Source organism: Alosa pseudoharengus, unplaced genomic scaffold, assembly GCF_046254945.1.
Source record: "Alosa pseudoharengus isolate Yale_2024_CS ecotype anadromous, Long Island Sound unplaced genomic scaffold, YU_APseudo_1.1 YU_APseudo_1.1_scf_3, whole genome shotgun sequence".
Taxonomy (NCBI): domain Eukaryota; kingdom Metazoa; phylum Chordata; class Actinopteri; order Clupeiformes; family Clupeidae; genus Alosa; species Alosa pseudoharengus.
This window is the reverse complement of record NW_027468718.1, coordinates 39,153,269-39,178,184: the sequence shown is the minus strand read 5'-3', so window position 1 is coordinate 39,178,184 and position 24,916 is coordinate 39,153,269. Positions and strand designations below refer to the sequence as shown.

The 24,916-nt window shown below is 39.7% G+C and overlaps 1 protein-coding gene across 2 annotated transcripts in view; it reads left to right on the top strand.

Moving 5' to 3' along the window:
* The window catches only part of LOC143100768 (disabled homolog 2-like), a 281,849-nt gene that overhangs the window by 30,255 nt on the left and 226,678 nt on the right, over positions 1 to 24,916 (top strand). Inside the window, exon 1 of one of the 2 annotated variants that reach the window (XM_076264238.1) lies at positions 474 to 621. The exons of the other annotated variant lie outside the window; for it this stretch is intronic. Within the exon in view, the coding sequence (XP_076120353.1) occupies positions 616 to 621 (6 nt within the window). The 5' untranslated portion in view covers positions 474 to 615. Of the gene's footprint in view, positions 1 to 473; positions 622 to 24,916 lie in introns of those variants that run through there. 2 annotated transcript variants of the gene reach the window in all.

Sequence of the window (24,916 nt, the reverse complement as noted above, 5' to 3'; positions counted from 1 at the left end):
GGGGCGGGGCATGCCACCCCACACACACCCACACATAGTATACAATCAGGACACCTGTGAGTTCACGTACACCAAATCTAAAACAAATATGTTGAACCATCTATCCGCTGGGGGATGGGGTTGGCATGACCCCCGTCATGTTTGTCTTAGGGAGTTCCACATGCCTTGGTGTGTGTGGGTCAGGGACGTAGTCAGAAATTATCATTAACCCTCCAACCGCCCATGTCGCAATATTGCGACAAGCGTCATTACTGAATAAAACAGACGATAGACGCGAGTACAGTGTAAAATCTCATTTGTACTCTTGACCACTAGTTGGCAGACACCCAGAGCTTCGATTCAAGCTCAACCTTTTTTTTCAAAGTTTTCAGGAAGTTCGCGAAAACACGCGAGAAAGACACGAAGAAGGCGTGCATTTCCTCCATAACGCGGAAGCGATGCGGCCCTTAGTTTTGCACAAATTGAAGCAGAAATACACCAAATGTTGAAAAAAAAATTCACGTGTGATGAAGTCTTGGGTCTGTTATTCATCCATTCTGATTCTGAAGGAGAATATCTGCCTTTTGGAGAATATGATCGATCGTCTATTGACTGATAGTCACGGTGCGTCTGTGAATGGAGGTACGTCTTTGCGACAGTGTCCACTAAGCATACCATGCTTATTTCGACCCTTTGCCCAACATAGCTGGAGGTGCCAGTGGCAATAGTGATGATAGTGTCCGTAATGGACGTGGTATAGACAGCAGGGGTTGTAAAAATAGGGCTCTGAAGAACTACAAAGTCACCCGCGATATGGAACTGATTTGACCAGGCTACTTTATTGTATAGTATCATAGGGTTTGTGATTATAGTAATAGTTTACTATTGTTGGTTTACATGTGACTGTATTCCTGTTCATTTGTTATGTCGGTGAAATGACAAAAAAAGAAAGTAAAACTGCTCAAATATGTTCAACATCTAGTATTTACTGAAATGTACATAATTCACGGTGGTTACCATCCAGTGACGTCATAATATGCAAATTAGATGAGTAAATTTACCCCCTTCATAAACTTCTGTTCATACTAAATGATTTTCACATTTACAGTAGGACTTTATCTCTGACCACTTGCAAGCCATGGCCTTTTGACATTTTGATGTACAAATCCAATTTATTCTTTTTAAACCCTGGCGGCTAAAGGTGTGCCTGTGATATTTTAGGTGGCCTCAACCCAGTAAAAGTGACATGATGACAGATTGGACGCAAATGACCTGGAAATGTAAACACACTACTGTATAGTATGTGGTCTCAAAATTAACATGATTGCGTAATGACAATCGAAATCGGCACGTTAAAATATTATGCTACTTGCACAAATAATTCACTTTCAGAGGCTGCACCATGATTAATTCTCAGACTTAAATAAAGAACGTAGAAAAAAATAAGCTATAAGCTATTTTAAGGCAGAATTAGAATGCTGTGCCTATTTAAGAGATGGGTTATATTGTAGGTCTACAAATCAACATCTGAACTACTTTGTTTATTGATTAGCAAAGACTGTGTAACCGATTGACAGAAGTAAGCTATTAATGCTTGGGAAAATATCCTTTGGACAGACGTCAAGCACCTCGATCAGTGAGGAACAACAGTTATCAGCACTTACTTTCCTCTTAAGTTGCTGTGCAAACAGTCATTTTATGGTATCCGATGGCGAGTCGCTGGTTGCCTTTTGACGGGTGCAATGTGAGGCTACAGTGCAAGACAGCGGGGCTTGGATTTAAACAACAAATTTCATCATAGCTTGCTAGGATAAGCTATTATGATTGGTTTGGCAGGTTAGAATGCAGTGATTCTTGAGATTAGGGACAAAACAGGTGTGGTGACTACAAACAGGTAGAGTCACGAGAGGCTAAGTACGGGAGATAACTGTGTGGACTCGTTCCAAACACACAGATTCCTTAGTGACGTTGATTCCCTTTATTGTCAAAACATCAAGATAAAAAACATCCAAGCAGCCAGGCAGGCAAGGCGAGACATAATGTGCAAAGATGCAATAAAGTGCGTTGTTTCTATTCTAGGATACGGTCAACAAAAAGTATCCTCTCCCGACTCACCCCCTATCCATACAGCCATACCTATGCCCAGGTGCATAATACTCATTCATTCACTACTACACCCCTGCCCACGTGACTTTGAAGCTAATTACATGTCAAAATAAAAGTACCAATACAACACGAACACACATACTGTACACACAGGGAGTGGCATATGGCCGCTACAACAGGTTTAAATTTTCTAAAAGAATATTTTGAAGATTTTCAAAAGTTATTAACACATCTTTGTTAAATGTAGCTTTGGCTATCTAACCATGTTTTGGTTCAACCTCCCAGTTGTACATTTTTTAAATAAATTACATGTTTGCTGGACTCGCACTCAATTTTTGTCAACACCATCAGACACATAGAAATGTCTATAAAATGTTTTTTTTTAATAACTTCCCACAAATAGTTTTACTTATCAGTCTCTTGATTCTCTTAACAATGCACATAGGTTTGTGTCAACTGACACAAACGTTTGATACTGATGAAATTATTTACTTATATATATACATTATAATCATTATGATACATTTTGCATTACTTTTAGATATTTTTATGGTATGTTGAAATGAGAAAATCTGCTTCCGGACATGGGGTTTTCCAGGCACTGACTACATTCTATATCATTTAGAACAAAAACTATTTATGAGGCAACATGAAATCCTTGTCCTGATTAAGATTTTGAGTAGTTTTTCAAATTAATATTGTTCATATTTTTTACCCCCAAACCTTGTTTTATCTGGCGGACATGTTTTGTCCCTAATCTCAAGAATCAGAGTCCATAAGTAAAACGTTATTGTCAACTCAAGGAAGTGTTATGTTATACAGGTTTAATGCACTCGCTAGCCTAGCAGGTTTTATTTATGCCCATTTGGACAATGCTAGCACTCGCTAGCCAAGCTAAGTTCATGCCATGAAGCTAAAATTAGTTGATAATGGCTGTCATGTTATGGACAAAACCTACTAGCTGTGGCAGGGCATCTTTAAAAAAGAGGCAACATATTTAAATTAGGGCTGTCACAATATCAACATTTCAGAATATGATTATCATGATAAAACATATATGTTCATTTTATTCAAAAAGTGTGTAGCTGAAACTATATGACTAACCACAAGACTCAGTGACATAAGGGGGGCTATGGAGTTCCTGGGCCACATTCGGGGCCAAACATGTATCACTGAATATTGACAATTGATGTGTGTGAGTTTATGACAATTGATTGATGTGTGTGAATTTTAGTCCATAGGAACCACCTCTTTATGGTTTAAAATTGATCATGTGTCACAATGCACAAAGTCTCAAATAACTAAATTCCTGCTGGGTGTGGGTACATATAAAAGTTGCTTGTCTAAAACGGCAAGACGGTGGGGGGAAAGTTAAAATACGTGATAAACACGGAAAAAGTTGGCATGTATGTTTCGGTCCCTGTATTTGTGAAATTGTGCAAACATTTGAGAAGGAAGGACTGGTAGCATGCAAGCTCCAGGGAGAGGTTGATTTAAGAACGTTATAATATCGCAGTGTGTCTTCATGGCACAAAGCAGTGCGGGCGAAGACAGCGACAATTGGCAGGGGAAGGTCATGTCTTTTTTGACAATTCTGTCGGAGGGTCATGGAAACATTTCTTGCAGGCAAGGGAGGGTCATGCAACTTTTGACTGAAGCACTCAAAATCCCTCCGGTGGCCCCTTCAATAAATAACGAACAGTCCCTTAGTACCTAGATGTTTTGAAGGAATAGTACGCTTGTAGGCCCTATGACTTTCAGTTTCCTTTCTAAAATATTTAGCGACTCCATCCCCATCAACAAACTTACTATGGCCAATATCTTTGAAACGGTCTTGGTTTCATTAGGAAGACATGAATTCTGGGTGGATTTGGGCATGCCTCAGACTCGTGTTGTGAGCGGTATCGGCCTCTCTAAATTAAAAAAGTGCTCCACACTTTTTTCCAATTCCATCCGCTCCGCTCCTCGCACTCGTGCTCCGCATAGGCTTAAAGCAGTGGTATCTGATTTGACCACTGATTAATTAGGGGGTGTTACGGCCCCCTGTGCCCTCCTCAGGCCACCCCATGTCAGTGCACAGACGGGGTTGGACCTGGGGAGGTTAATTGGTAATTGGGTGCACCTGTAACCAGGTGCTGCTATATTAGGGGCTGTCCTCTCTTTCCCATTAGGCACTGTTCTTCTTTTATGCAGGCACCTATTTTGACTTTCTCTTGCACTGGCACTTTTCTCTCTCTCTTATTCTATATCTCTCTACTTCTCTCTTTTCTCGGTCTACTCATTTAGTCTCTCACATAATGAATGATGCATGAAAATGCACTCTATTGTTATTCGATTTCTTCTTATTAGAGTGCATGAAAATGCACTCTACTGTTATCCGAATTATTCTTAATATTATTACAGTGCATGAAAATGCACTGTACTGTTATTCCAAGGCTTTTTAGAGTGCATGAAAATGCACTCTACTGTTATCCGAATTATTCATTACAGTGCATGAAAATGCACTGTACTGTTATTCCAAGGCTTTTTCTTCTTCTGACTTATTACAGTGCATGAAAATGCACTGTATTGTTACTCCAAGGCTTTTTACAGTGCATGAAAATGCACTGTACTGTTCTTCCTAGGCTTCTTCTTCTTATTACAGTGCATGAAAATGCACTGTACTGTTGTTCCTAGGCTTCTTATTATAGTGCATGAAAATGCACTATACTGTTCTTCCAAGTCTTCTTATTATAGTGCATGAAAATGCACTATACTGTTCTTCCAAGTCTTCTTATTATAGTGCATGAAAATGCACTATACTGTTCTTCCAAGTCTTCTTATTACAGTGCATGCAAATGCACTGTATTGTTATTCCACGGGCTTCTTCCGACTTATTATTACAGTGCATGAAAATGCACTGTTCTGTTATCCGAAGTCTTCTTCTTCTTCTTCTTCTTATTCTTCCCACCAAATTTCTGCATCTAATTCAGCTTTAACCGTTTAACGTAGAAACCTCTCTATACTCTGTCTCAGGCTTTAAGCATACAAAACTGTTCCTATTTCCTCTGCCCACAACTGTTTCAAAATAAATGTCCTCACTACAATAATTCACTATTAAATAATTTAACTATTTAAACTACTCAACTATTTAACTGTTTAGACATTTAAACTGTCAGTTGTTATCAACTATGACTCCTGCCAACTGTTTCCAAATAAAAGCATCCTGTGTCCTCGCGTTCTCCAGAGTCTGGACTAACGATCTTAACTTTTCAAGTTCGAACTTTCAAGAACGGGAGACCGTTCTTGAGCGTACTTTGTATTGAGAAAAGCCCAAGTCTCAGGCTTTAAAGCCTGTGGTGCAGGTTAAACAACACTTTCAATTAATGGGTACATTAAGCACTCAAGATATGTATATAAAGTTAGATGTCTCCAAAATGGTGTTAAAGTCCAGTTTTTGTAATTTTTTGTTAGTAACGGTTATTTTTTACACAATTTGGCGATGACGTCATATGAGGTAGACGTGGTGGAAGCTATCTTTTACAGTCTATGGGTGGAAGCAGAGATAAGAAGGAATCCGACCTGCGGTCATATCCTTGTCCCACCCCATCTCTCTCTCCCACTTACTTACTGTCTCACTATTCACTGTCCTATACAAATAAAGGCAAAAAGCCCAAAAAATATACTATACTATAAATATAAAAAAGATCTTTGGTGGAAGTAGCCTCAGCCTTATAACAGCTACTAGAACTAGCACTGGCGTCTAACTGGGATGAGGAAGAGGTGGCAAGACCCACAGTTAACATTTATGATGGCCCACAGCCATATCATTTTGAACCGGTTAGACGTGAGAGGGCGAATGGGGAAATACCGAGAGCTGATGGCCATCAAAGAGAAATAAATGCATGGTCAGAGGAGAATCACTGGAGAGTTGGTGAAGTGTCCTGGTGAGTTGCTAGCGCAGCAATGAGCGCTGGAGCTAGTCTATGAATAGCAGTGGGTAGGCCTACAATAACAACTTTTTTTACTGTCGAGTGAAAGTCAACGTTTTCTTTATATCTAGTGACAGTGATTATGTCGTTGGCTCAGATAAGTACCCTAAACTTAGTCAGAAGATCTAGAAATAGAAGGCATATTATGCTAGCTATGTAGCTTGACCCACCTGTGAACCCCTATGTTTATTTCTAAGCTTTCAGGCTACCTCTTTCTCCGGTGAAAATGTTGTTTGCAAACGTAGCCGACGCCGAGTAGGCTGGTCGTGTCTTCAGTGTGATTATAGTGCTAGTTTTCCCCGTGATTGACATTGTCATTGACAGGGCCGGAGTGGGGCCACTTTTCAGCCCGGGAGTTTCAGGCCCAAGACCGGCCCACGTTTTCCATAGTGGTGGAAATTGGATAAATGAAGCAACGACGTCATTTTACACAGGCTTAAAATGACGTCTCCAACCTACTTACAGATTTTTAAACTGAACAATCTTTCCTACTTATCCCTATGCAATACCGGTACACTGTGTACAGGCAGGCTATACGCTGGGCTTATGGGGTTTTAGGCAGGAGTATAAGGAAGCCTCTACCCTCTTGTGTGGTTTCACCATCAGACAACAATTCCAAAGTGGTGACCAGACCTATCAGGGCTTTCAATGGCCTCGTTTAGATGAAAATGAATAAAAATAATTGTTATTGATCGCTCCATTGCCCTTAAAATGTTAAAAAGTACACAGAACACATGAATTTTGATTAAAAAAAACAGTTTATTGGCATTGCTTGTAATGGTTACTGAACATTTAAACATTTACTGAACAAGGACAAAGACACAGGTTGGAAGTAAACAAATCTCTATAAACAAAACATACAAGGATACAAGGATACAAGGAAGTTTATTGTCACATGCATATAGTTACTGGAAGTAAGAAATGCAGTGAAATTATGTCTGGTGTCAGCCTATTTGTGCATTAATGGGGGGGGGGGGGGTTTAGTAGATTAAGTGGCAAGGGCTGCATAAGAAAGGTGGGGGAGGATTGGGATTGGGGGGGGGGGGGCACCAAGGAGCACCCATAAGCAACAGGGGCAAGGGAAAACTCCCTTACCAAGAAAGAAACCTTGGGCAGATCCACGGCTCAAGGGGCTAACCCAACTGCCAGGGGTCTTGGTGTGTGTGTTGGGGGGATGACAGGGGAGATGGGATAGTGTACTGTGTATGTGGGGAGAGGGCAGTGTGCAATATGTGTGTTGGAGAAGCTTCCTTATGAGACAATGTGCTGTGTATTGGGGGGGGGGGGGGGCAGTGTGCTGTAAGTATGTTGAGGATGTGTGTTGGAGAAGCTTCCTGATGAAATAATGTGCTGTGTATGTAGGGGAGAGGGGGGAGCAGTGTACTGCAAGTATGGTGAAGGGACTTACTATTGCAAGCAGAGTACTGTATGTATGATGTATGTGAGTGATGACAGTGAAGATGTGTGTGTGGGCGGGAGGGGAGTGGAGCAGTGACTGTGTGTGTGTGTGTGTGGGTAGGTGGGGGCAGTGTGCTGTAAGTATGTAGAGGATGTGTGTTGGAGAAGATCCTGAAGACAATGTGCTGTGTATGTAGGGAGGGGGGGGGGCAGTGTGCAACAAGTATGTAGAGGAGGCTTACTGTAGCAAGCAGTGTGCTGTATGTATGTGAGGTGATGACAGTGATGATGTAAGTGTGTGTGTTTTTTGTGTGTGTGTTGGGGATGGGGGTGGGGTGGGGGGGTACACAGAACACTGATGAAGGGCTAGACGCGAAACGTTTGCACCTTGTTTCTTTGGCCTGCAATAGTGTGGTCTTACCTGAGGGTCAGCTGATGGTTCTCTTTCTCACACACAAACCCATGATATTTCATGCATGCATACATGCAGTGATACATGCAAAAGCACATCAAGCAGACACACAGTGAGCCCAGACAACACCGCACACAGAGGTTGACAAGGCACAGGTAAAATGATTGGTAAATTATTTTGGATTACATACAAGAAATTTCATGCAAATAACAACAAAAAAGAAAATCCAAGCACACAGACAGAGGAGCAGACATGCAGCACCCCTTGAATGGGGTACAGCGACAATTATTACCACTTACATGACCAATACAGTATAACACTCAAATATGATGACATCACAAACCAACAGACTAAAGCCAGCCTGGTACACCTGTGTCCCAGCATCAGAAGTGGAGGTGGGCAAGGGCTGATCCCCAGTATCACACTGTCCATGGTCTCCTGCTGTGAGGCGTCTGTCAACATCTTGTGAAAACAAATATAAAAAAGGTCAGCGAAGAGGGTACACAAGAGAAAAAAGATTACAGTACAGTGGACCCTGATATGCGCTACTCGATGTATTAAAAAATACATGAAAGACATTCAGAACATAATTGATGATGTTGAAGGTTACTGTTCAATGTTTACATCAATACTAGTGGTAATAAATGTCTAGAGTGCATGTGGTGCATAAACTCTATGAGGTAGTGCATTTACTGTATTGGGAGGTAGCTAAACTCTGAAGTGAGAAGTGGATAAACTCCGTTTCTGAAATGTCAGAGGTGGGTAAACTGTTTACTTGCGTTAGCCTCCACTACAGCCCTGGTGACACGGTCATGGCCAAATATATGTGGAGAACCGTAGCAGTCTAACACAAAACGCAAACACACTGTTTAGTTGTGAAAGCTGCTTGATGATCACCACCACTGATCTCAACGCTAGCCATGATGCTTTCATGACGATATTGACATTTACTTCAGGGCAATTTTGTTTTGGCTCATATTCGTGAATCACAAAATATCCTCTAATGTCAGACTGATCATGATTGTAGTGGAGGCTGTGTCAAAGGGAACACGGTATGCAAAATACACACAGAGCTAGCTAACGCGCAGCTTGTAAACATTAGCATGATGCTTAGCGTGGCAATATCTCGCTTGCGGCAGACGGTGTCTCTGGACCTCGAGACAGGGCAGGCAGAGAGGTTTGCATGCACAGATGGCAAAGCGGTAGGAATTAACTTCGCCATCCTCTCACTCTTTAAACCAAGTGAGACCATCTTGGCATCCCCTGAGTGGTAATCCTCCTCCTTGAAATGCGCGCTGCATATTCTCGAGAAGGCGGTGACGGAGCTAGCTGAAAAATCTGCCCACCTAACCTTGACAAATTGCACCTAGCTTCGGAAGATCCTTTTGTCCTTGGGGAAGCAATGGACCCTAAGTCCAGTTTTGCTGGAGTTCTTGCACCCGGCTAGCCTGGTAAACCAGACCCTGGAATCTTTCAGATTAAGGGTCTGGCCACGAGTAATGAAAATGGCCCAATTCGAGGGGCGGCACCAAGCATGCATTTGAAACTCTCACTGCACGCAGTTGGATAACGCTACGACCAATCACAACAATTCACGGTGTGATGTATCCAGTTCTTGCAAAGGAACGATTTGAGGGCGATTTTCTGCTCCTCTTTTAGTTGAAAAGCCAAATCTAAATCCTTTATTGTAGCGGTCAAAGTCGTTTCAAACAACTGGTGTTCATCGGTAGCTATCTTGCAATGTTTTCTAGATGATTCCGGACGTCGCAGCACTGTCGTCATCAGTGCAGCTCGCCTTTGTCCCGCCTACACCGATTTGATTGGTCCCTCTCGCTCGAGAGGTAGAAGAAATTTGGATCATTGCTCGTGGCCAGAGTATCTTGCGGGCACAATTCAAATTGGGTAAACCAGTAGTAAACCATTTTATCTATTTATTTATATATCTACTCTCTCCCTCTCTCCATCAGCTATCTATGTTATGTTATGCTATGCTATCTCTCACTACTATCTATCTATGCTATCTCTCTCTCACTATCTATCTATCTATCTATCTCTATATATCTATCTATCTAGGCTATCTCTATCTTCATATTTACTTATATATCTGACACTGTTACTCTCTCACTAGCTGCTACTCTCACTAATCGTCGTCTCTCTCAATGGTATCAAGGCTGCCTTTCCTATGTCGTCCCAAAACGAGTACCTCATGTGACGTCATGGAATGCATTGTGGGAGAAATAAGAATCATCGCAAACCTGTTGCTAACCGCTAAAATATTACCTACTTTTCCTTATTATATTTATTTTTTGTGATACTTTACAACATCAAATACAATGGATAATTGTTTAAATGTTTATTACCAACTAGAAAATTGCCAGAAAAGACAAAAAAAAAAAACCCTGCACCACAGGCTTTAAGCATACAAACTGGCCCATCCTACGCATCCTGTTCAACTGCTTCCTCTGCCAAAAATTGTTTAAAAATAAAAGTCCTCACTACAATATTTCACTGTTAAACAATTTAATCCTTTAAACTACTGAACTTTTTAACTGTTCAGCCATTGTAACTGTTACTTGTCATCAACTATGACTCCTACCCACTGTAGCTAGTTAGCATGGTTAACATAGCTAGCATGTTAGCATTGCTAATATTGTTAGCATTGTTAACATTTTTAGCAAAACTGCTAAAAATGATTAGCTAAGTTAGCTAAGTAACATGGTTAGCATGCTAGCATGTAAACATGCTAGTTAACATTTTTAGCAAAACTGCTAAAAATGATTAGCTAAGTTAGCTAAGTAACATGGTTAGCATAATTACCATGCTAGCATGTTAGCATGCTAGTTAGCATTTTTAGCAAAACTTTTAAAAATGATTAGCTAAGTTAGCTAAGTAACATGGTTAACATAATTAGCATGCTAGCATGGTACCATGCTAGTTAACATTTTTAGCAAAACTGCTAAAAATGATTAGCTAAGTTAGCTAAGTAATATGGTTAGCATAATTAGCATGTTAGTTAGCATAATTAGCATAACTGCTAAAATTATTAGCTAGGTTAACTAAGTAACATGGTTAACATAGTTAGCATGCTAGTTAACATTTTTAGCAAAACTATTAAAAATGATTAGCCAAATTAGCTAAGTAACATGGTTAATATAGTTAGCATGCTAGTTAGCATTTTTAGCAAAACTGCTAAAAATGATTAGCTAAGTAACATGGTTAGCATAGTTAGCATGCTAACATGCTACTTTCCCTCCCTATTGTAACTGTTACTTGTCATCAACTATGACTCCTACCCACTATAGCTAGTTAGCATGGTTAGCATAGTTAGCATGTTAGCATGCTAGTTAGCATTTTTAGCAAAACTACTAAAAAGGGAGTTAGCTAAGTAACGTGGTTAATATAGTTAGCATGCTAGCATGTTATAATGCTAGTTAGCATTTTTAGCAAAACTGCTAAAAATGATTAGCTAAGTTAGCTAAGTAACATAGTTAATATGCTAGCATAGTTAGCATGCTAACATGTTAACATGCTAATGAACATTTTTACCAAAACTACTAAAAATGATTAGCTAAGTTAGCTAAGTAACATGGTTAGTATAGTTAGCATGCTAGTTAGCATTTTTTTACAAAACTGCTAAAAATGATTAGCTAAGTTAGCATGCTAATAACATGTTAGTTAGCATAACTACTAAAAATGAAAACATTAGCTAAGTTAAGTAACTTGGTTAACATTATAGCATAACTGCTAGCAAACATTAGAGCCTTTCCAACTATCAGTTATCGTCAATTATCTACCTGAATAATTTAACCATTTAAATTATCCACCTATTTAACCGTTCAATCATTCCAACTATATTAAACCTTATCTACCAAGCAAATCATTTAACTATATAAACTATCCACCTATTTAACTGTTCAGTCATTCCAACTATATTAAACCTCATCTACCTAGTTCAGTCATTCCAACTATATTAAACATCATCTACCTAGCAAATAATTTAACCTTTTAAACCATCTACCACCTGGATCAACTGCCAGTCTCAGGCTTTAAGTATACAAACTGGCCCTATTAAGACTACACATCCTGTTCAACTGTTGTCCTCTGCCAAAAACTGTTTCAAAATAAAAGTCCTCACTACAATATTTCACTGTTAAACAATTTAACCCTTTAAACTACTGAACTTTTTAACTGTTCAGCCATTGTAACTGTTACTTGTCATCAACTATGACTCCTACCCACTGTAGCTAGTTAGCATGGTTAGCATAGTTAGCATGCTAGCATGTTAGCATGCTAGTTAGCATTTTTAGCAAAACTGCTAAAAATGATTAGCTAAGTTAGCTAAGTCACATGGTTAGCATAGTTAGCATGCTAACATGTTAACATGCTAGTTAGCATTTTTAGCAAAACTGCTAAAAATAATTAGCTAAGTTAGCTAAGTCACATGGTTAGCATAGTTAACATGTTAGTTAGCATTTTTAACAAAACTGCTAAAAATGATTAGGTAAGTTAGCTAAGTCACATTGTTAGCATAGTTAGCATGCTAGCATGTTAACATGCTAGTTAGCATAGTTAGCATAACTAATAAAAATGTTTAGCTAGGTTAGCTAAGTCATATGGTTAGCATAGTTGACATTTTAACATTGTTAGCATGCTAGTTACCATAGTTACTTGGTTAGCATTATTATCTTTGTTAACATAGTTAGCATAACTACTAGCAAACATTGGAGCCATTCCAACTGTTAGTTATCGTCAACTATCTGCCTAAATAATTTAACCATTTCAATTATCAACCTATTTAACTGTTCAGTCATTCCAACTATAGTAAACCTTATCTACCAAGCAAATAATTTAACCATATGAACGCATCATATTTTTGCATTTTCATGCACTGTATTTCCTTCAGGAAATGCTTTTCTAGTATGTTATTATTATTCCGCTGACGCTTTTTGTACGTTTAATGCAGCTTCAACCGTTTAAAGTAGAAACTTCATTCAAACTGCGTTGCGTAGGTCTTACTTATGTGACTTCAGCTATGTATTTTTCAACTTTGTAACTTTTATACTTTTTAAACTATTAATTAAAAACTACTAAAATTTTCCCATTGACTTAACATTAGATTATGACATCACAATAGAGCAATTAGAATTCTATGCCAGGTGTTCAGGCCACCTGGAGCCACTCTCTCAGGCTTTAAGCATACAATATGGCTGTATTAAGACTGCAGATCCTGTTCAACTGCTTCCTGTGCCCACAACTGTTTCAAAATAAAAGTCCCTTTAAACTATCCAACTTTTTAACTGTTCAACTGTTATCAACTGTTCAACTGTTACTGTAACTGTTTGTCAACTATGACTCCCATCAACTGTATCCTCTGCCTTCAACTGTTTCAAAAAAAGTCCTCACTAGCTAGTTAGCTAGTTAGCATCATTAGCATTCATTAAACTATCTGTCTATTATAAACTATCTGTCTATTAACAACTGTTAAACTATGTACATTCAACTTTTAAACTGTCTACTTCTAAACTATCAACTTTTATTAAGCTATGCTATGTCTGTCCTAGCTTCATTTTCATGCACTCGTAATACCCTGGAATTACATTCTCTAGTTAGAGTGCATGAAAATGCACTCTACTGTTATTCCAACTTTTCTTATTACAGTGCATGAAAATGCACTGTACTGTTCTTCCTAGGCTTTTTATTACAGTGCATGAAAATGCACTGTACTGTTCTTCCTAGGCTTCTTCTGATTCTTATTCTTATTCTTCTTCTAACGCACTTAATGCAGCTTCAACCGTTTAACGTAGAAACTTCATTCAAACTATGTTACGTAGGTCTTACTTAGGACAGTGTTTCCCAAACTTTTCTTCTGGGGACCCACTTTTTAAAAATGACAGACCATCGCGACCCATTTCATTTCAAATATACCCTGCAACCACCAATATTATTTTAGGCCACAGGTTCTCCAACTTTTCTATGCCTTCCCCAATCATACATTGCTATAGGATCTAGATAGATAGATCCTGCTTTTAAAACGGTTGTGTTGCATTTTGAGCACCATCAGCATGAAAAGTTGGAAATTACTACTGAAAAGATACGTTTTAATGCGCATCCAACGTTTGGGGAAATTCTCGCATGTTGCGCAGTCGTCATTCGTCAGCATTTAAGCTGTTCCTGTATTTCTAGAAAAAATGTTGTAGGCTACGTTGCGTTGCAGACAAATGGGTCCATAACACTGTGGACGTCAATTCCGATGTAAACAGCAAATAACTCAAGTCGTTATATTGTATTGTTGTATTATATATTGTATAGTCGTTATATCAGAACAAGAGGCTTTTGCGCATAGCCGGAAGAATGCGCCTTTACTTTGGAGTTAGCGAGGTAGAAAACGACAGGAATAGTGTTTAAAATGTTCATTTAAATTGTAGCCTAATATAATGCACTGTTGTGCATTTTAAATCAGAAATAAGAATGTGAGGAGGTTGCTATTAACTTTAAAGATTGCATCTACAATCGAAACTATCTATGCAAATTGAATGGCCTTATGTCCGGTCTGTCTGCTTTAGTCCGGTCTGTCTGCTACTAGATTTTAATCGGTAAAGTTGAGGAGCTGGTATCTGTTAATGTTCGTGCAAATAGGCGGATTCATGTCCCTTGTAGTTTGCAACTGCGAGGTACATGGCAGGCGCCCCACAAAACGGTTTCATTTTGAGAGGTAGATATCCATGCTCTGGCACCCCCTCTGCGATGCGTTCGTCCCCCAGTTTCATGTGCCAGTTTCATGAGCTTTTATGACAAAACCGTGATTGTCCTAGTTAACAAACTACATCCTAATAGAAAACTGTTAGCTTTCCTGGTATCAAATGACAAATGGTATCAGTTAGGCCTATAACACAACATAAATTGTGCTGGCGACCCAAATAAAATCTCCTGCGACCCACCCGTGGGTCGCGACCCAGACTTTGGGAAACAATGACTTAGGACATGCCTGCTATGTATTTTTCAGCTTTGTAACTTTTATACTTTTTAAACTATTAATTAAAAACTGTTCAAAATTTCCCCATAGACTTAACATGGGCTGATGACATCACAATAGAGCCGTTAAGCAATTAGAATCCTATGGCAGGTGTTCGGGCCAGCTGCATCAACTGCCAGTCTCAGGCTTTAAGCATACAAACTGGACCTATTAAGACTACACATCCTGTTCAACTGCTTCCTCTGCCAAAAACTGTTTCAAAATAAAAGTCCTCACTACAATATTTCACTGTTAAACAATTTAACCCTTTAAACTACTGAACTTTTTAACTGTTCAGCCATTGTAACTGTTACTTGTCATCAACTATGACTCCTACCCACTGTAGCTAGTTAGCTAAGTAACTTGGTTAGCATAGTTAGCATGTTAGCATGCTAGTAAGCATGCTAGTTAGCATTTTTAGCAAAACTGCTAAAAATGATTAGCTAAGTTAGCTAAGTCACATGGTTAGCATAGTTAGCATGATAGCATGTTAACATGCTAGTTAGCATTTTTAGCAAAACTGCTAAAAATGATTAGCTAAGTTAGCTAAGTCACATGGTTAGCATAGTTAGCATGATAGCATGTTAACATGCTAGTTAGCATGTTTTAGCAAAACTGCTAAAAATGATTAGCTAAGTTAGCTAAGTCACATGGTTAGCATAGTTAACATAGTTGGTAAACTAGTTATTAGCCGTAGTGGGTAGTGGTAGTTGATATTGTTTTCATTACGGCTGTCTGTTTAATTGCGCTTAGACTGGCCTTGGTGTCGTGAGTTTTTAGAGGGGGTGGTGTTTTTAAGTGTAGCTGGACTAAGTAGATTGTTAACGTTAGCTTTACTAAACTCAACTGGTTTTTTTCTGGAGCTGCGTCCGCACTTGCTGTAAGTTTTAATTGTATGGGAGTCTCGTGTTGTTAAGGGATTTGTTTATGTAGTTGTCATAGTTACAAGTTGGTAAACTAGTTATTAGCCGTAGTGGGTAGTGGTAGTTGATATTGTTTTCATTACGGCTGTCTGTTTAATTGCGCTTAGACTGGCCTTGGTGTCGTGAGTTTTTAGAGGGGGTGGTGTTTTTAAGTGTAGCTGGACTAAGTAGATTGTTAACGTTAGCTTTACTGAACTCAACTGGTTTTTTCTGGAGCTGCGTCCGCACTTGCTGTAAGTTTTAATTGTATGGGAGTCTCGTGTTGTTAAGGGATTTGTTTATGTAGTTGTCATAGTTACAAGTTGGTAAACTAGTTATTAGCCGTAGTGGGTAGTGGTAGTTGATATTGTTTTCATTACGGCTGTCTGTTTAATTGCGCTTAGACTGGCCTTGGTGTCGTGAGTTTTTAGAGGGGGTGGTTTTCCGCGTGATCAATTAGGACTAGCATTTAAAGTGGTTATTGTGCTGGAGCGTCAGCGCTCGTGTGCAGCCGTCCTCGTGTGAAGACTTACTCGTGTCAAGACGAATCGAGTCTACCTGCGACGAGTCCACCGAGCAAGGACACAAGCAAGGCACCTCTCAGATAAGTTTCACTCTTGTCTCACCTTGTCTTGTTAGCTGACAATCCTTCTAATAATGTGCCTTCAACATATCCCTGTATCCGGTCAGGTTAATAAGCGTACTGGTGTTGAAAGGCAACAATCAGTTCAGCAGGCTTGTCCTACTTTTTCTGTAGGGTTGTGGAATTGCCAATCTGCAGTGAATAAAGCGGACTTCATTCCTGCTCTGGCCTCACAGTTATCTCTTCAATTGCTTGCGCTTACAGAGACGTGGATTAGGCCGGAGAATACTGCCACGCCTGCAGCGTTGTCGACCAGTTATGCTTTTTCGCATACCAGTCGTTCGTCTGGTAGAGGAGGCGGGACAGGCTTTCTCGTCTCTGATGATTGGAGGTTTACACAGTTGCTGCCTGCTCAGGTCCACAACTCGTTTGAATATCATGCCATCATGATAACTGAACCATACAAATTATACTTGGTGGTTATTTATCGCCCTCCAGGACAACTTGGGAACTTTGTGAACGAGTTGGACATTCTACTGTCTGCTATTCCAATGGATGCATGCCCATTATTAATCCTTGGCGATTTTAATATTCATTTGGATAACTCGTCTGCAATTGACTTCCTGTCCTTACTCTCCTCATTTAATATCACACGTGTCCACAGTCCTCCTACTCACAAGGCTGGTAAAGATCTTGATTTAATTCTGGTACGTAACTGTAATACAGACAACGTTTTGGTTAATCCATTACATGTATCGGATCATCACTTTATCAGATTCTCTGTGCGTCTCCTGGATAACCCAGCAGCTCCTCCTCCGATAATTTCGTTCCGGCGTAATCTCAGAAGCCTCTCAAGTGACCATTTTGCAACATTAGTAACATCTGCTTTACCTACTCCTAGCTCATTCTTGACACTTGAGGTTAATGACGCTACAAAGACTCTCTGCTCTACACTGGCATCTTGTCTGAATGCAGCATGTCCTCTTTCCTCAAGACCTACTCGTTCTAAACCTCGCCATCCATGGCTGACGAACAGTATAGTCTCAGTACGAAAGGAACTTAGAGCTGCTGAGAGGAAATGGCGTAAATCCAAAGATGGAAATGATCTTAGTAACTACCAGTCTTTGCTGTCATCCTTTTCATCCACTGTTACACTTGCAAAAAAGGCATTCTATCAAAGCAAGATTGAGAGCGCCACTGACAGTAGACAACTTTTTTCTACTTTCAAATCTCTCCTCAATCCTCCACCACCACCATCAACTACTTCACTGTCAGCAAATGACTTTGCAACATTTTTCACTGAAAAAGTTGCTAAAATAAGTGCTCAGTTTGATGCTCCTATAAGGAGGGCTTTGCCTTGTGTTAGTACGACCCCATCATTTGACTCTTTCTCTCCTCTTGATGAGGAAGCAGTCTCTCAATTGCTTCAGCGATGTCGTCCAACAACATGCCCATTAGATCCTGTCCCGTCCACTCTTCTACAGTCTATCTCACCCGCTGTTCTACCAGCAGTCACACATGTATTTAATGCTTCTCTCAGTTCTGGAATAGTTCCTTATTCTTTTAAACAGGCTAGGGTTACACCTCTGCTAAAGAAAAGTACACTTAATCCAACTGAGGTGAAGAACTACAGACCTGTCTCCCTTCTTCCTTTCTTGTCAAAGGTTTTGGAGAAAGTGGTCTTCAAGCAAGTTTGTGACTTTCTTCATCAGAATAATCTACTAGACCCTATGCAGTCTGGTTTCAAGAGTGGTCATTCTACTGAAACTGCTCTTCTGTCTGTGACTGAAGCATTGAGAGTAGCTAAGTCCTCTGCTCAGTCATCAGTATTAATTCTACTAGATTTATCTGCAGCCTTTGATACTGTTAACCATGACATTCTCCTATCTATACTATCTGAACTGGGAATTTCTGGAAAAGCTCTTGACTGGTTTGAATCTTACCTTAAAGGGCGTTCTTTCAACGTGTCTTGGCAGGGACAGGTATCTAAGTCTCATGCCCTCACCACAGGTGTGCCTCAGGGATCAGTATTAGGACCCTTGCTTTTCTCTATTTACACCACTTCCTTAGGTGATACCATTCGCTCCCATGGATTTAACTATCACTGTTATGCAGACGACACTCAACTTTACCTGTCTTTCCCACCTGATGACTCTAGTGTTTCCCACCGGATTTCTGCATGCCTTAAGGATATTTCAGCCTGGATGAAAGATCGGCACCTTCAGCTTAATCTCTCAAAAACAGAGTTTTTGGTGTTTCCAGCTAAAACAGCTATTCCCCAACAGATTAACATCCAGCTTGACTCAACTTCACTGACCCCAACTAGATCGGCACGAAACTTGGGCGTTGTAATTGATGACCGACTTAACTTCTCTGAGCATATAGCTTCTATTGCAAAATCATGCCGGTTTATGCTTTACAACATTAGGAAGATCAGACCTTATCTGACACAAGATTCCACACAACTTCTTGTTCAGACCATGGTCATCTCTAAGCTGGACTATTGTAATTCACTATTAGCTGGCTTACCCGCTTGTGTAACAAGATCATTACAGCTGATTCAAAATGCTGGAGCACGCCTGGTCTTCAATCAGCCAAAGAGGACACATGTAACTCCTCTCCTAGTTACTCTCCATTGGCTCCCTATAGTAGCCAGAATTAAATTTAAATCTCTCACTTTGGCCTATAGGACACTAACTAGATCTGCTCCTAGTTATTTTAATTCAATAATCAAGCCTTACATCCCCAACCGCCCACTGCGGTCTTCTGGTGAGCGTATGTTGTGTCGACCAGTCATAAAAACTGGGTCTAATTCCAGACTCTTTTCTTCAGTGGTTCCATGTTGGTGGAATGAACTGCCCAGTGCTCTCCGTTCCTGTGGTAGTTTTGGGTCGTTTAAGAGGGGTCTAAAGACATTCCTATTCAACATATACTTAGTTGTTTAAGCGCTTATGTGTTATGGTTTATATAATGTTGTTTTATTTTAATTGGGCTGTTAATTAATTTGACATTATTGTTTATTATTGATATTCTCCTTAATGTAGTCTTAGCATGTTATTGTTTTTATATTATTGATTGAATTGACATTATTGTTTTATTATTGCCTTTCCCCTTTTTTACATTGCTTTTTTATTAGGCTATTGATTGAATTGATATTATTGTGTACTACAACTATTCTCCTTACTATATTTGACCTAGATTTTAATCTGTTCCCTGTTCATTTTTAAATATTATTATGTTGTTTTGTATTTATATGTCGCTTTGGACAAAGGCGTCTGCTAAATCCATAACCATAACCATAACCATACTTAACTTAGTTAACTTAGCTAATGTTTTCATTTTTAGTAGTTATGCTAACTAATCTAGCTAGCATGCTAACATGCTAACTATGTTACTTAGCTAACTTAACTAATCTTTTTTAGCAGTTATGCCAACTATGCTAACTAACATGCTAACCATGTTACTTAGCTAACTTAGCTAATCATTTTTAGTAGTTTTGCTAAAAATGCTAACATGTTATGGTTATGGTTATGGTTATGGTTATGGATTTAGCAGACGCCTTTGTCCAAAGCGACATATAGATACAAAACAACATAATAATATTTAAAAATGAACAGGGAACAGATTAAAATCTAGGTCAAATATAGTAAGGAGAATAGTTGTAGTACACAATAATATCAATTCAATCAATAGCCTAATAAAAAAGCAATGTAAAAAAGGGGAAAGGCAATAATAAAACAATAATGTCAATTCAATCAATAATATAAAAACAATAACATGCTAAGACTACATTAAGGAGAATATCAATAATAAACAATAATGTCAAATTAATTAACAGCCCAATTAAAATAAAACAACATTATATAAACCATAACACATAAGCGCTTAAACAACTAAGTATATGTTGAATAGGAATGTCTTTAGACCCCTCTTAAACGACCCAAAACTACCACAGGAACGGAGAGCACTGGGCAGTTCATTCCACCAACATGGAACCACTGAAGAAAAGAGTCTGGAATTAGACCCAGTTTTTATGACTGGTCGACACAACATACGCTCACCAGAAGACCGCAGTGGGCGGTTGGGGATGTAAGGCTTGATTATTGAATTAAAATAACTAGGAGCAGATCTAGTTAGTGTCCTATAGGCCAAAGTGAGAGATTTAAATTTAATTCTGGCTACTATAGGGAGCCAATGGAGAGTAACTAGGAGAGGAGTTACATGTGTCCTCTTTGGCTGATTGAAGACCAGGCGTGCTCCAGCATTTTGAATCAGCTGTAATGATCTTGTTACACAAGCGGGTAAGCCAGCTAATAGTGAATTACAATAGTCCAGCTTAGAGATGACCATGGTCTGAACAAGAAGTTGTGTGGAATCTTGTGTCAGATAAGGTCTGATCTTCCTAATGTTGTAAAGCATGAACCGGCATGATTTTGCAATAGAAGCTATATGCTCAGAGAAGTTAAGTCGGTCATCAATTACAACGCCCAAGTTTCGTGCCGATCTAGTTGGGGTCAGTGAAGTTGAGTCAAGCTGGATGTTAATCTGTTGGGGAATAGCTGTTTTAGCTGGAAACACCAAAAACTCTGTTTTTGAGAGATTAAGCTGAAGGTGCCGATCTTTCATCCAGGCTGAAATATCCTTAAGGCATGCAGAAATCCGGTGGGAAACACTAGAGTCATCAGGTGGGAAAGACAGGTAAAGTTGAGTGTCGTCTGCATAACAGTGATAGTCAAATCCATGGGAGCGAATGGTATCACCTAAGGAAGTGGTGTAAATAGAGAAAAGCAAGGGTCCTAATACTGATCCCTGAGGCACACCTGTGGTGAGGGCATGAGACTTAGATACCTGTCCCTGCCAAGACACGTTGAAAGAACGCGCTTTAAGGTAAGATTCAAACCAGTCAAGAGCTTTTCCAAAAATTCCCAGTTCAGATAGTATAGATAGGAGAATGTCATGGTTAACAGTATCAAAGGCTGCAGATAAATCTAGTAGAATTAATACTGATGACTGAGCAGAGGACTTAGCTACTCTCAATGCTTCAGTCACAGACAGAAGAGCAGTTTCAGTAGAATGACCACTCTTGAAACCAGACTGCATAGGGTCTAGTAGATTATTCTGATGAAGAAAGTCACAAACTTGCTTGAAGACCACTTTCTCCAAAACCTTTGACAAGAAAGGAAGAAGGGAGACAGGTCTGTAGTTCTTCACCTCAGTTGGATTAAGTGTACTTTTCTTTAGCAGAGGTGTAACCCTAGCCTGTTTAAAAGAATAAGGAACTATTCCAGAACTGAGAGAAGCATTAAATACATGTGTGACTGCTGGTAGAACAGCGGGTGAGATAGACTGTAGAAGAGTGGACGGGACAGGATCTAATGGGCATGTTGTTGGACGACATCGCTGAAGCAATTGAGAGACTGCTTCCTCATCAAGAGGAGAGAAAGAGTCAAATGATGGGGTCGTACTAACACAAGGCAAAGCCCTCCTTATAGGAGCATCAAACTGAGCACTTATTTTAGCAACTTTTTCAGTGAAAAATGTTGCAAAGTCATTTGCTGACAGTGAAGTAGTTGATGGTGGTGGTGGAGGATTGAGGAGAGATTTGAAAGTAGAAAAAAGTTGTCTACTGTCAGTGGCGCTCTCAATCTTGCTTTGATAGAATGCCTTTTTTGCAAGTGTAACAGTGGATGAAAAGGATGACAGCAAAGACTGGTAGTTACTAAGATCATTTCCATCTTTGGATTTACGCCATTTCCTCTCAGCAGCTCTAAGTTCCTTTCGTACTGAGACTATACTGTTCGTCAGCCATGGATGGCGAGGTTTAGAACGAGTAGGTCTTGAGGAAAGAGGACATGCTGCATTCAGACAAGATGCCAGTGTAGAGCAGAGAGTCTTTGTAGCGTCATTAACCTCAAGTGTCAAGAATGAGCTAGGAGTAGGTAAAGCAGATGTTACTAAAGTTGCAAAATGGTCACTTGAGAGGCTTCTGAGATTACGCCGGAACGAAATTATCGGAGGAGGAGCTGCTGGGTTATCCAGGAGACGCACAGAGAATCTGATAAAGTGATGATCCGATACATGTAATGGATTAACCAAAACGTTGTCTGTATTACAGTTACGTACCAGAATTAAATCAAGATCTTTACCAGCCTTGTGAGTAGGAGGACTGTGGACACGTGTGATATTAAATGAGGAGAGTAAGGACAGGAAGTCAATTGCAGACGAGTTATCCAAATGAATATTAAAATCGCCAAGGATTAATAATGGGCATGCATCCATTGGAATAGCAGACAGTAGAATGTCCAACTCGTTCACAAAGTTCCCAAGTTGTCCTGGAGGGCGATAAATAACCACCAAGTATAATTTGTATGGTTCAGTTATCATGATGGCATGATATTCAAACGAGTTGTGGACCTGAGCAGGCAGCAACTGTGTAAACCTCCAATCATCAGAGACGAGAAAGCCTGTCCCGCCTCCTCTACCAGACGAACGACTGGTATGCGAAAAAGCATAACTGGTCGACAACGCTGCAGGCGTGGCAGTATTCTCCGGCCTAATCCACGTCTCTGTAAGCGCAAGCAATTGAAGAGATAACTGTGAGGCCAGAGCAGGAATGAAGTCCGCTTTATTCACTGCAGATTGGCAATTCCACAACCCTACAGAAAAAGTAGGACAAGCCTGCTGAACTGATTGTTGCCTTTCAACACCAGTACGCTTATTAACCTGACCGGATACAGGGATATGTTGAAGGCACATTATTAGAAGGATTGTCAGCTAACAAGACAAGGTGAGACAAGAGTGAAACTTATCTGAGAGGTGCCTTGCTTGTGTTCTTGCTCGGTGGACTCGTCGCAGGTAGACTCGATTCGTCTTGACACGAGTAAGTCTTCACACGAGGACGGCTGCACACGAGCGCTGACGCCTCCGCTGACGCTCCAGCACAATAACCACTTTAAATGCTAGTCCTAATTGATCACGCGGAAAACCACCCCCTCTAAAAACTCACGACACCAAGGCCAGTCTAAGCGCAATTAAACAGACAGCCGTAATGAAAACAATATCAACTACCACTACCCACTACGGCTAATAACTAGTTTACCAACTTGTAACTATGACAACTACATAAACAAATCCCTTAACAACACGAGACTCCCATACAATTAAAACTTACAGCAAGTGCGGACGCAGCTCCAGAAAAAAACCAGTTGAGTTCAGTAAAGCTAACGTTAACAATCTACTTAGTCCAGCTACACTTAAAAACACCACCCCCTCTAAAAACTCACGACACCAAGGCCAGTCTAAGCGCAATTAAACAGACAGCCGTAATGAAAACAATATCAACTACCACAAGTAACTTGGTTAACATTATTATCTTTGATAACATAGTTAGCATAACTACTAGCAAACATTAGAGCCATTCCAACTGTCAGTTATCGTCAATTATCTACCTAAATAATTTAACCATTTAAATTATCCACCTATTTAACCGTTCAATCATTCCAACTAAATTAAACCTTATCTACCAATCAAATCATTTAACTATATAAACTATCCACCTATTTAACTGTTCAGTCATTCCAACTATATTAAACCTCATCTACCTAGCAACCAATATAGTTTGTTTTTACTCTGTATGATATTTTCCATCATATTTTTTGCATTTTCATGCACTGTATTTCCTTCAGGAAATGCTTTTCTAGTTATTATTATTATTATTCTTCCAGGCCCTAATTTGGCTTGAACCGCTTATCGTAGAAACTTGGTTCAAATTTCGTCACGTAGCTCTTGCTCTAAATTTTCGTTCTATGACTTTTACTTTTTGAGATATGAAATAAAAACTAAACTTAAAATCCCCATAGACTTAACATTGCCTTTATGACATCATAATAGGCTATTAAGGAAATAGAATGCAATCAACTGCACCTGTGTTCTCTCACTGACTGCCTGCAGCAATTTGAATGGAACCTCTTCCTGTGTGTCCCTCTCCATTCAACTGAATAGCTCACTTCTAATCCCAACTTTCTTTCACTTCCTTTTCTTCACTTTCCCTCATTTTCTCTATCCCTCTCTCTATTTCTCCCAATTTCAATAACTTTTAACTATTCTTACTTTTTTTTTACTATTTACACATTATAAAGCATGGTAACCACTATAATGACCCTAGCAACAACCTAGCAACCACTTTTATAGCATAGCAACCACTATCATTATCCTAGCAACAGCCTAGCAACCACCTTAAATACCCTAGCAACAACCTAGCAACCACTTTTATAGCATAGCAACCACTAAAATTACCCTAGCAACAACCTAGCAACCACTTTTATAGCATAGCAACCACTATCATTATCCTAGCAACAGCCTAGCAACCACCTTAAATACCCTAGCAACAACATAGCAACCACTTTTATAGCATAGCAACCACTAAAATTACCCTAGCTACAGCCTAGCAACCACCTTAAGTACCCTAGCAACCACTTTTATAGCATAGCAACCACTATAATTACCCTAGCAACAGCATAGCAACCACTTAAGTACCCTAGCAACAACCTAGCA